This window comes from Macaca fascicularis, chromosome 12 (assembly GCF_037993035.2).
Source record: "Macaca fascicularis isolate 582-1 chromosome 12, T2T-MFA8v1.1".
Taxonomy (NCBI): domain Eukaryota; kingdom Metazoa; phylum Chordata; class Mammalia; order Primates; family Cercopithecidae; genus Macaca; species Macaca fascicularis.
Window position 1 is genome coordinate 61,600,071 of NC_088386.1, and position 13,757 is coordinate 61,613,827.

Genomic DNA, 13,757 nt, shown 5'->3' on the forward strand with positions numbered 1-13,757 from the left:
TGCTAGGGTCAAGGCAACTGCTTCCAGCTCCAATATTAGCCCCATACTCCTAAAAGTGGAGGATGACCTAGATTATTCAGAGACTCATTATAAATACTTGAAGCGTCTTTCAAGGGATATAGTCAATAAATCAAAAGAATGTCACATACCTGTGGTATCTTCCATGGACAACCATCAAAATGCAATGGACATGGTGATATCTAATAGAATTATATCTCTAATAAAATGTCTTTAATGTATTCAATCCTTTAAAATATTTAGACTATACAACCTGAAAGGTGGGCACCCTGCTGTTTTTGAGATTTCCAAATACTAAATGGGAAGTAAAGGTGCTTTGTCCTAGACTTCTTGTTAATTATCTTATATATCCGTTAGACTTTTAACTTAATATTTTAAAGTAGGTTGCTATGGATTAAGTTTTGTCTCCACAAAATTCATATGCTGGAGCTCTAACCCTCAATATGACTGTATTTGAGGATACGGCCTGTAAGGTGGTGATAAAGGTTAAATGAGGTCATACAGGCTGGACTTTATTCTGATAGGGCTGGCGCACTTGTAAGAAGAAGAATAAACACCAGAGTTCTTTCTCTTTCCATGTACATGCATTGAGGACAGGCCATGTGAGGACAAAGCAAGGAGGTGTCTGTCTGCAACCCAAGGAGTGAGCCCTCACTAGACATTGACCCTGCTAGTATCTTGGTCTTGGACTTTCCAGTTTCTGGACTGTGAGAAAATGAATTTTGGTTGTTTAAGCCACCCAGTTATGGTATAGTGCTATGGCAGTCCAAACAGGCTAATGCATAGGGCAGTGTAATTTTAGTTGAAGAAGCTACAAGAATATTTCTTGTTGCTAAGTTCTCTTCAATGTACATGAGCCAATGTGATGCAACAAACAATAAACAGAACTTGTAAATAAGGGCTCTAAGTTCAACTCTCGGCACTCCCCTCACTAGTTATGGGACGTAATGCTCCCTGAGCTAATTTTCTTGTCTGAAAAGTTAACATAATAACACATTTCTTTCCAGGTTATTGTAAGTATTAAATCTGATGATGTTTGTCTATTTGTTGGATCGTTCATTCATTCATCTAACAAATATCCATTACTAAGGATGAGAAAACTCACACATATACTATATTACCCTTTAATTTTTCAATCATTAGCTTGAGTTAAATATTTTGTTCTTCAGTGAAATAAAATTTTACATGATGTCAAAAATCTATATGGAAAATATGTAATAAGAAATACAGGCAATATAATACATGTACTGTAAATGTTCCTCAACTTACAATGAGGTTAGCTCCTGATAAACTCATTGTGAGGTGAAAATATTGTACATCAAAACTCATTTAATACATCTAATTACCAAACTTTATAACTTACCCTAGTCTACTTTAAACATGCTCAGAACATTTAGATTAGCCTACAGTTGGGCAAGATCATCTAAAGAAAAGCACAATTTATAATAAACTGTTGGATACCTTATGTAATTTACTGAATACAGTATACTGTATGGTGAATATTGGTTGTTTATCTTTGTAATCACATGGTTGACTGGGAGCTGCAGCTTGCTGCCACTGCCCAGCATAATGAGGGTATCTTGTACCACAAATTGCTAGCCTGGGAAAAGATCAAAATTCAAAATTTGAAGCATGGTTTCTAGTGAATGGATATTGCTTTTGTATTATCATAAAGTAAAAAATCTTAAGTCAAAACATCATTAAATTGAGAATCATCTGTATGTGTGTATATGTATATATGTATATGTATTCATACCTTCACACACCTATAGAATCTTACCTCTTTGCTTTCTTCCAGATCCGATTCACTACTAAAGTCTTCCGTGTTTAAATTTTCAAAGTCAGATTCTCCTACAGCAATTGGTACAGTCACAGTAAGACTGGGATTGTTTATGAATGACATGTAATCACTTTCATCAATAATGTACTTTTCAACACTGCTGCCAGTTCCTATACCGCTTGTAGTTCCATTTACATCTTTAAGATAGTCAAGATCTTTCCCAATTTCTGTTGTATGATTGGACATACAACTGTCTTTCTTGTTGTTTAGATCATCAAGTGGTTTAATTTCATCTAAAATCTTTTGTTTCCTAATGAAGGACTGTTGAATAAATTCATATATTTTTCTTTTCACATAAGCTACTCCTTTGTGCATCCTATCCACAGCAATTTGGAGATTGTTCATTTCATTATCATCATCAGTGGCTGCAAGGTTGTCTGCACTAAATGAGCTCAGAAGCAAGGCCAGAAAGAGATTCAGGACCTTTAAAACAACAAAAACATGATTATAATTTTACACCGATGTAGGGAAGAGCAGATTACAATCACTTATTCTTTTCAGTGTGGAAGAAACTCTAAGTTCTAAAACTTGATGAGAAGGAAACACCACAGCATAGTGATTAGAAGATGGGTGATCTGAATTTGTGACTGGCTCAATAGCACATCCCTGGACAAAGACATGATTTCCATTGCTCTCAAGTTCTCCCATTTGTAAAGTGAAATTGAATGAGCTAATCTAAGGGTTTGCTAACTCTAAAATTTATGAGTAAAAGAAGACAGGTTTATATAGGTGCTACACAAGAATTCTTAAAAATCACTAATGTTTCCAATTATGCATGTAAATGCATTCTATAATTTTTTGATAAACAAAGATATTAAATAGGATGTTAATTGAAAAATAACCATTAGGACTCAGAATGAAGATCAGGAGCTTAACATAGGCATTGACACTTGTTTTCTTAATCTATTATATTTCTCATAATTCATTGTTGACTAAGTAGAGATGTTTATGAATAATCTCTCATATTTCCATGAGACTGGCACGTGAATGTACATACTTTTAGAATATTTTATATATTTCTATACTATAAACAGTAACACTCCAAATTTAAGAGAGAGAAAGATTGATCAGTTACTCTATTAGGGTAATTTCAGGAGTCATTAGCTATTCGAGAACTGACAAACTCAGGTTGGCTAGTGCATCTGCCATATGACATAGAGTGATTGAATATCATATGCTACAATGAGGCAAAGAAACGGCACAATCATTACGAACACTTAAAGACACCACTTTTTAGTCCTGATCTGGATGGTAATTTTGCTCTTTCTCTCTCCACTTTTTTTAGACTTCTCTCTTCCTTGGCTCTGAATTTATAAAATGGTCCCAGCACATCCTTTTAGAGTTGTCTTCAATATGATACTCTACTGTAATTCACATAAAAATGTGATGAAGTGACTGACGAAATAGAATTTGGTATAAAAAATGTAGGGGCACTGCTATATTGCTGTGTTGTTAAAGTGATAATATATCCAAGGTAACGGACTTTTAAACTAATAATCATAGTTTGTTTTTCTTTTTGACAGAACGGTCACCATTCCATTATACTCTTAATGTATTTCTGAAATGCGTATCTTAAGTGGGTACATACCACTAGGTTTCCAATCACCATGACCATCATGAAGACAGTAAGGCACATGGCTTGACCAGCAACCTCCATACAGTCCCACATGGTCTCTATCCACTCCCCACACAGCACGCGGAACACAATCAGGAAGGAGTGGAAGAAGTCATTCATGTGCCAGCGTGGGAGTTGACAATCACTGGCGATCTTGCAGACACAATCTTTGTAGCTTTTACCAAAGAGCTGCATGCCAACCACGGCAAAAATGAAGACGATGATGGCCAACACAAGGGTTAAATTTCCCAGAGCCCCCACGGAATTGCCAATAATCTTTATTAGCATATTTAACGTTGGCCAAGATTTTGCCAACTTGAAAACTCGCAGCTGGAAAATAAAATATTAATATATATTTGTATGGTTCTTAAAAGCATTATATGTATTGAGCTTTACCTAGAAATGGTAATTAGAATTCAATATCTTACAATATCTGATCTGCCCTCACTCTCTCAGGCTCATGGCTAATTTTTGGACTCCCTAGGAAAAGCTGCATTTTCCATATTTTGACCATGTAGATCATTTTCTCTGACAGTGAATTATTTTTCTTTCCTTTTCTTTTTTTTTTTCTTTTGTCACCCAGGCGGGAGTGCAGAGGAGTGATCTCAGCTCACTGCAACCTCCGCCTCCCAGGTAAAAGTGATCCTCCTGTCCCAACCTCCCAAGTAGCTGGGACTACAGGCACGTGCCACCACACCTGGTTAAATATATACATATATACACGTATATGTGTGTGTGTATATATATATAAATATATATACACGTGTATATATATACGTATATATGTATATACACATGTATATATATACGTATATATGTATATATACGTGTATATATGTATATATTTACATATATACTAGAGACGGAGTTTCACCGTTTTGGCCAGGCTGGTCTCGAACTCCTGGCCTCAAGTGATCCACCTGCCTCAGTTTCCCAAAGTGCTAGGATTACAGGCGTGAGCCACCAAGCCAGGCCTCTTATAGTGAATTTTTAATGAGTACTTGGAATCCAACTCTTCTTAATATGTTTTATAAAGGTGGTTCTAAGGCTGGACATTATAATATTAACATCTGAATCTGAAATATCTGCTGAAATATATTAATTTGCCAATAGTGTGCAAAGTAACATCATACTGAGCCCTGATATAAGTAGAGAAAAATGTTCATTATTCATTAATGCTCCTTAGGGGTATTCACGTAGCTACATGCACCTGCACTGAAAAACTTGGAATGTTTCCCATGATTCTACAATTATTTTCCTGACTTGTAAGGATATATGTGTAAATTAATGGGCATGTTTAGTAATCCTACAGACTTTCTCTCCTTTGACTTTTGCAAGATGCATATTTTCCAGAGACAGAATTAGAAAAAGTTTCTGCATGAACATCTTACATCAGATTTTCATCCACTGCTACAAAGGGCTATATATATATTTTCAAGTTACTATTAAAAGGTGATGCATTTTCATTAAAAATATTTTCTTAGGTCTAGAAATATTAACCGTGGTAGTCTCTAGAAGCAGTACTTAATGAAAATAGCAACTGAGTAATACATTAACCTTTACGTAACTATGTTCTTTGAAATAAAGGTTTTCGTAAATAATTGAGAATTTTTTTCCACATAGAAAAAGTTTTTGACAATGCAAATTTTACAGAAAAACTTAGAATGCTAAGGGTTGTGTGGCAAAAAAACTATGACATTGCTATGCAAGAACCTTGATGGTTAGAAATGTTTTTGTGCTTTTTTTTTTTTTTTTTTTTTTTTTTTTTTTTTTTTTTTTTTTTTTTTTACCAATCGAAATGAACGGAGAACAGATAATCCTTCCACATTGGCGAGTCCAAGTTCTACCAGGCTAAGCGTCACAATAAAACCATCAAAGATATTCCAGCCTTCTTGGAAATAATAGTAAGGATCCATGGCAATAATTTTCAGAAACATTTCTGCTGTAAAGATCCCAGTGAAAACCTAAGATCAAAACAAAATTACTCTAATTCCACCAGATAATGATAATGTACATGACATAAGATTTGCCCTTAGAACATAATGCTTATGCTATTTTCCCACAATGATTCTATTACTAACTTAAATTTGTATGGCAATTTGTAGTTGATGAAAGACTCTCATATACATTATTTAATTTTATCCTTGTGGAAACGCTAAATAGATAATGCAGACAGAATTATTACTTTACAGATAAGGAAACTAAGGTCTTCAGATGGGTGAAATGACTTGCTTGATATCATGCAGCAAGAAAATGGCAAAACTAGGATATCAGTACAAGTCATCTATTTTTTTTTTTTTTTTTTTTCAGATGGAGTGTCACTCTGTCGCTCAGTCTGGAGTGCAGTGGTGCGATCTCGGCTCACTGCAAGCTCCGCCTCCCAGGTTCACACCATTCTCCTGCCTCAGCCTCCTGAGTAGCTGGGACTACAGGCGCCCTCCACCACACCCGGCTAATTTTTTGTATTTTTTAGTAGAGACGAGGTTTCACCGTGTTAGCCAGGGTGGTCTCGATCTCCTGACCTCGTGATCCACCTGCCTCGGCCTCCCAAAGTGCTGGAACTACAGGTGTGAGCCACCGCGCCCGGCTCAAGTCATCTATTTTTAACAGTGCTCTTTCCATTATACCAAACTACCTTTTTCTCCAGACTTCATATAACATAAGTACTGACAACATTTTGCCCATGAGCAGTTTTATTTCTCTATAAGCTTATTCCTATTTCCCTCAAATCAGAGTTATACATTCTTATCTATTACTATACTAGGTGCATTACTGTTATCATTCTTTGTTACGCACATGAAAAAATAAATTTACTTCTCTCTTTTTTTTTTTTTTTTTTTTTGAGGCGGAGTCTCTCTCTGTCGCCCAGGCTGGAGTGCAGTGGCCGCATCTCAGCTCACTGCAAGCTCCGCCTCCCGGGTTCACGCCATTCTCCTGCCTCAGCCTCCCGAGTAGCTGGGACTACAGGCGCCTGCCACCTCGCCCGGCTAGTTTTATTTTTTGTATTTTTTAGTAGAGACGGGGTTTCACCGTGTTAGCCAGGATGGTCTTGATCTCCTGACCTCGTGATCCGCCCGTCTCGGCCTCCCAAAGTGCTGGGATTACAGGCTTGAGCCACCGTGCCCGGCCAAATTTACTTCTGTAGTATAAATAGTAGAACTTCAAAAATATAACTAATAAAATGTCAGTTGTTATACATGATGTTTCTGCTTTCTACCATCAAAAATCCTAAACTTCAAACCAAATATTATGGAAAATGCATATATTACTTTAGCTAGCTCTTTCCTTCAGCAAATAAAAGCTAATATTCCTAAGTTGACTGGCAAACATTTTAATAATTTATGTTTTTGAAGCACAAAAAGGAAAAATTAAGTGGCAACCTTCACCAAAAATGACCTTCGTAATCATATAATACACAAAATGTACTGGAGGTTTTAAATAGTTCATGGTTTTGATATGGAATAGATGGATAAACAATACATGTACTACTTAGATCCTGGAAGAATAAAAGCTGGAGACATTTTTGAGTTGTTAAATTATTTCTTGCAATGATGATGACTAAGAAGGATAAAAGAGATCCACAATTTTATTTTAACCTTCTACAGTAAGGGAAATTGTAATAATATCTCAAAAAGTGTGTTCTTAAACTATGAGCTACTTCTGGATCTTGAAAAGTTATAAATATTGCTGTTGACTTTTCAAGTAGTGCTGTAGGCCTATGCCTTTTTCAGTTTTTATGAGCACATTAAGGTCATTATTTTTGGCAAAAAGTGGAGTATAGCCAGTATGATATAATTAGCATTTTGCGGGGGCCAGGAAGCATGAAGGGTGGTTGAAAGACTGCTATACACAATTAAATGTAAACAGTTTCTCAAGCAGAAAATTTGAAGACTAAACACATTTACCTTCCAATATGCTTACCAAATTTCCTACTGTAAGCACATTATTGAAATGGTCCGTCATTGGATAGTGCTCCATGGCCATGAAAAGGGTATTTAAGACAATACAGATGGTGATGGCCAGGTCAACAAATGGGTCCATCACAACCAGGTTGACAACATGTTTCACTTTTAACCAATATGGAGAACAGTCCCAGATTAAGAATATGTTGGAAAATTTATACCAACAGGGTGGGCATTTCTGCCTGGATTCTTCAAGTTCTAGATTTAAAAAAAATAAGAACCACCAAAAGGTATATTTTATACACACGCATTTATTTCATATCCACTAAACTTATTTTCAGTAATCAGCACATTTTTGTTACAGAGGCAACCTTTTTTGTACTTCTTAAAAAAAATTACAGAGTTTACTCTAAACGTCCCAAGGATATTTCATTAGACACACACATAGAGCCCAGGTAACAATGGGTAGTTTTTGTCTTATGCACTGACATTGTGGCTCAGCGCTTGGCCTCAAGTGATGCGAGTGGTTTTTCATGTGAAGTCTCAATGGGAACATGGTTTAGGGTGGTGTAGATGCTGTGTGCAGCCCTATGTGAATGACTCTACATTGTCAACCTCAGACTATGAGAGCTAGAATAGGGATTGATGTGACCCAAGAATCATCATTTTAACTTGTTTTTATTTTGTGAAAATGACCTGCTCTTCCTCTACAATCTTGAGAGTACTTAGGATGAGGCTGAAAAGGGTTGTACTGCTGAAGTCTTAAACTAATGGAACAAAAAGAGGGTCACTGTGACTAATGAGATTAGAAACCCCTAACAGAAATGCTTTATTCTGCATTTTCAAAGAGTTGCCACACAGTTAGGAAAACATTCTTAGTCCCAATATCACTGAGTTTAAAATAAATTGTTAAGGCTTCTAGAATATCTGAGTAGATATAACAGGTAACAGTTCTTGAATTAAACTTATTGTCTTTTCATTAGAATGCACTATTTCCAACTCACAAATATATTTATTTGAAATGAGACAATATAAGTTTAGTGAAAATAATTGAAACGAAAATAGTTTGTTACCAACCTTCTACTGTATTTGTTAGAATGCTGGCTATACTCATTGCTCGTTGCCTTTGGGAAGGATCTTCTAGAAAGTCCATGGAAACATGGAAAGAACTTGACCTTCTCTTTCTCATTTCAGTTTCAGTGGTTGTTCCCTGTAAAAAAAAAATGCTAATGCGTTAAATGATTAATTTGAGCAATATGACAAGCAAACAACCAAGTGGTGACACAGTGAATTTCATGAAACACATGCATCATGCACTTTCATATTCAATTGGTGATGGCAGATATTTCTGACTTATTGTATCATTAGCCTGGAATGTTCAAACTGTTAACCATTTAGTCATACAGCAAAAACCAAGATTTTAACTTCCTGATTTCATAATTTTATAAAATATGAAACAATTTTAATATAGTTGATCAAACTCTTAAGAGATATATTTGACAGTTATTACCCTTATTTCTGAACTAATAGTAAAAGCCTAGTAACTTAAAAGTCCTACAAGTGATCAAGGCACTTGGTTTTTGAGAAGGTAGCTATTTAATTTTAAGGAAGTATCAATGATTGCAACACACTTAGCTGCCATCTTATTTTCTGGACACAAGATGTAGATGGTCATTGACAACACAAACTCTATGTTGAAAAGAACACACACATGCTGCATGGACAACAGTTTCATCCAGGGTACCAAAGCAATAAGTCATCTAATTCTGACTTAGTCATGCCTCCTCATGCTGATATATTTCCAAGTGAGTAAACAGTCTAAGAAGAGGCAGCATCTGTTTAGAAATTCCTCATCTGGGTGTACATCCACAAACACATAGCATACCTTTGTACACAGACAATTATTTTATCTGTCTGTATTAATAATGTATTTGTGTCTCTTCATTTAGATTTATTTTGAGAAGACCTATATCAGCATTTTTTTAGTAAGAAAAATATGAGTACTAGGAGTATTAAGGTAACAATGAAGCTATCTACTTAAGCACAGTGTTTTTGAAAATCTAAACTAAAGCAGAGATATATTGAAGAATCCGTTGGAAAGATTTATTATACACCCTTGACACTTAAACATGGGATCATTCATTTACTTTTATATCAGAGCCTTAGAGGATGTCCTGCTATCTAAATTCAGTGTGGGTATATAGCAAATCCTCCAACTGGAGGCAGTAATTATTGTGTCTAATTAATCCTTAGCACTTTCAGTAAGTAAATGCATTCAGGTTTGTGCAGTAGACTGTGAAGGTTTTAGGTTTTAGTTGGTTAGTCTATTAAAGATATTACAAGATGCAGGTGCATTCACAGCGTGACCAACCAGGAATCATTCTCAAGGTTGCCGTTTTGTAGAAACACTGGCTGGTGCAACAATAATGGGCCAGCCATGCCTGAACTATTTAAAACTTCCTTACATTGTCATCAGTAGCTGGCTTATCTATTATCACCTCTGGCAGAAGCTGTCCAACAGGCGATGTAGGAACTGAAGGTCCACCAACCAAGGAAACCACACCATTGCAATCCACAGTGCTGTGCATCTTCCCATTCGCTGGAAACACTGCCAGCATCCGGGATGACCTACTGGTCTGACTCAGGTTGCTGTTGCGTCGCTCTCCATGTCGTCGGGGCACAAACAAGGAATCTCTACGGCTCTCATTATCCTCAAAGGTGCTGTGCTCATCATCTGCAAAGTCATTCTCAGATCCCACATCCTTTGCTCGCCCTCTAAAGCTGAAAAGGCTTGTTCTGCTATTTCGCCTTGGTGAAAATAGGGAGCCACGGATGCTCAACAAAGACTAGAAGTTTGAAACAGCAAACAAATAAAGCCATATTAATATGGCCCTTTGAATGTGATTTCATTTTGCAAGATTAGGTGGAAGAAGATTTCAGCATTCATGACAGAATATGGCCCATTCCTTTTGACTATCATTCTCACTTTATGTGCGTTCACATTAAATTAAATTACCTTGATAAAAGAAGGTTTCTAGCCCTTGGGATTAAAGAACGAGGAGATAGATTGCAACCTTAACATGTTGAAACACACACACACAACACACACACACACACACAAACACACACACCCTGAACTACCATTTCTCAAGTTCAAAGGGAAATATCCTCAGAATATGGCAATGGACATGGTAAACATTCAGTGAACACTGGCACCATGACCTTAACAAGACCACCTTGGTTTTCATGGATCTTGTCTTTCAAAAACTTTCAATACTCCTCACGATTTAGTTTACTCCACCTTTCTAAAATCACTTTAATTATTATTTCTTTTTCACCTATAAGGCATCGTATTGTTGGAACCTGAAGTTCATATTTCTGAAATTCAGAGCCATGTGCCTTTTGAACAAGTGTACCATGACTAATATTTTCAGAAGCATGCGTGGTGACTTATAAAGAAGTTATGAGGAAAAACAACATAAAATCATAAAATAACCTAAGGACATTCTTGATCAACAATCCCCAGTTCCACATTTTGTTTCTTAAAAGTGCTGAGGATCAAAAAGATTAAATGTCATTAGTTGTTATCGGCAGACAATATCAGAATGACAATTCAGTTCTCCTGACTGTCAACTTGATGTTATCTTAACTACACTGAGCTGTAGACTTACATATCTGTGGAGTAAAATTTTCGCATAACTATGTGCAGAAGGGATAGGTTTAAATATAGCACAACAGTGGTCGATTCAGTTGATAAAAATTCCTAAGTCCATTTTCTAATTCTCCCCCTCTCTCCCATGTTTTAATTTTCAACCGTGCATCAGTAAACTCAGCAGTGCCATACCTGGTGTGGGGAAGAGTACCTCTTTTCATACGTCAACCGGTTCCCTTCAATGGAGAAGCGAAAACCTTTCCTCCTGATGCTGTCCTCAGATTCAGATTTATGGAATTCATCCTCATCTTTCTCTTCCCCACCAGACTGCTCTTTCTGTTTTCTTTTCTTCCTCCGATTTCTTCTTTCCTTAGCACTCTTGGAACTCAACTTAGAGGCTTCAGATGAGCTGTCTGAGAGCCTGCCTGCTGCACTGGGCTCTCTGGAATGTTCTGAGGCAGTTGCTGTCGCTGCCTGCTACATTGAAGAGAAATAGTTTTAACATAGCACCTGAAAAGACTGTATCTTTCTCTGAAAGGGTTGAAGTATTTGCATGGCATTTAAAAAATATATTGAGCTGACTGAGGATCATCTCACAGAGAAGATTCTCTGCAAGTATAAGAGGAGATTTTCTTTTTCCACCTAAGGAAGGCTTTCAGAGATAATCTGGTCTTCTCCATGGTAACATTTATTATGTGTGTGTTAATGCCCCACAAACCACATATTCAAAAATATCCATCAGGTATCAACAAGAACACAAATTCATTACTTTTTGGGATTTGATTTACTTTAAAAATTGCTATTTAATTAGTGCTGTTTTCTTTTCTCTGAAAAAGAAACTGAAGTATGGAAGAAAAGCTGATGAATTACTTGAAGTCCTATCTTCAGGCAGGGGAATGGGATAAGGACGTGAGGTCCTTTCTCTAATTATTGAAATTGGATTGTCCAATACCCTCAAAATATCATTAATCATATTTATGGACAGTTATAAAATCCCTTTCTCACCCATCCACAATATCCAGAAAAATGGAGAAGGGAGAATCAATAGTTTCTGCCGAGCAAAATAAGACATCCAGTTTTCCAAAAACTGTCCCCACCATCTTTGAATCGGTACTGGTTCTTAAGGGACATGTGGAAATGGAATAATACACTGCTTTTTGATTATAGCTTGTACTGGTAGTAAGTTGACACTTTTTAATTATTATCATTGTTCCCAGGGTAACCTTGATAAATTATTTACTCTTGCATATAAATTAATATTTCTGAAACAACTTTCTTCTTTAGTAAAGACATTAAGTTTGTATGCTACACAGAAAGATGAGAGAGATGGGAGAGGCATTTTATGATTTATCACACTGTGAGGTCTAACACTTCACTATAAAGCCAAGTAATCCTTTTTAGATGGTCAAGCTCTGTAAGATCGGTGACATTCATATGTCTATTGGATGCTGCTATATCAGAGATCGTTATATTATTTGATCACTTCCTTATAAAGGAAATAAAGCAACCATGTTAAAAGCCAACATATTTTTAGTTAAAGAAAAAAGGAGACTATGTTTAAGAACTAGAGGAGCAACTCTTCATATGATAACCAATAATTTCTTGTTCTAAGAAAAGATGATTTCCTCCTAATGTCAGGCTACTCATTGAATAAAAGTCTCTCACTTGAAAATACCCCAAAATAACATTTTCCCTTTGCTTTGAGAATCTTAAGATGATTAAAATAACATGAGAGAGTTCTATTGTGGTTATTATTATATACATCTTAAAAAAATAAACAAAATAATTAAACTAAATAAAAGTAAATGGATGATCAAAATATAGAAATCATTAATAATTCCTCATATAACCACCTGCCTTTAGGTACTCACTTTCTCTTCAATATTTTTGTAACAATGAGAACAATAAAAGGTCAGTGCCATGAGACAGGGCATCTTTACCTGAGCTGCCTCCTGTTGCTTTTTAAGCTGTTCGATCATCTGCTGAAATTCGGCCTCTTTCTGTTCTGCTTCTTCCAAGGTGGCCTGATTCTGTTCCTCATAGGCCATGGCCACCACAGCCAGGATCAAATTTATTAGGTAGAATGAGCCCAAGAAAATGACCAACACAAAAAATATCATGTATGTTTTCCCAGCAGCACGTAATGTCTGCAAACAAAAATATCAGAATTATTTCTCGATATTATTTCACTAAGTGGTGGCTTCAACTTTCAGTTTACTTGTGTGTCTAGCAAAACTCAGATATAAATAGTAATTATGCTGGTCACAGCACACTGTACTTTTTTTGATTCTTTGTTTCTTTAACTTCAGCTTCTTCCTTCTCTCCTAGCTGATGGATTCGCACTATGATCTCTAGGGGAGAATTTTTGTATTCACCAAGAATGAAACAGTCAGTAAAATGCCATGGAGTCCTCCATTAAAGACCTGAGCCGTTAGGAAAGTCAAGGAAGACAATAAAGTTATCTTTCTATATCTGCTTCTTCATTTTCATTACCTCCCACCTGAGAGATAATATTTGAGGGGGTAGATAAGGCTGAAGGGAGAACGTGCCTTCTGTTTAGGACAATCTGTGTCTGAGAAAGGTAGAGAACAGGTTTTGAGTCAAGAAGAAATGGGAGAGAATTGCAATCCTTGGCATCATTCTGCTCAATATGTGTTATAATTAATAGGATAGAGAAAGTCAAGTCTCGTTTCAAGTTCTGCTCTTTCTACTATATTATCCTCTGGTTTT

General features: G+C 36.2%; 1 protein-coding gene across 8 annotated transcripts in view; it reads right to left on the minus strand.

Annotated features, from left to right (window-relative positions):
- The window catches only part of SCN1A (sodium voltage-gated channel alpha subunit 1), a 143,065-nt gene that overhangs the window by 50,958 nt on the left and 78,350 nt on the right, over positions 1-13,757 (minus strand). For 2 of the 8 annotated variants that reach the window (XR_012421179.1, XM_074009377.1), the window contains exons 12-19: positions 12,968-13,174; positions 11,220-11,504; positions 9,874-10,221; positions 8,453-8,585; positions 7,395-7,633; positions 5,264-5,437; positions 3,447-3,803; positions 1,799-2,281 (exon numbers count right to left, since the gene is read on the minus strand). Coding sequence is in view for 6 of the 8 variants with exons in the window: in XM_074009377.1 (XP_073865478.1) it covers positions 1,799-2,281; positions 3,447-3,803; positions 5,264-5,437; positions 7,395-7,633; positions 8,453-8,585; positions 9,874-10,221; positions 11,220-11,504; positions 12,968-13,174 (2,226 nt within the window). In the remaining 2 variants the exon portion in view is untranslated. Of the gene's footprint in view, positions 1-1,798; positions 2,282-3,446; positions 3,804-5,263; positions 5,438-7,394; positions 7,634-8,452; positions 8,586-9,840; positions 10,222-11,219; positions 11,505-12,967; positions 13,175-13,757 lie in introns of all 8 variants that reach the window. The other 6 variants (XR_012421178.1, XM_074009375.1, XM_074009381.1 and 3 more) reach the window with 5 other exon arrangements.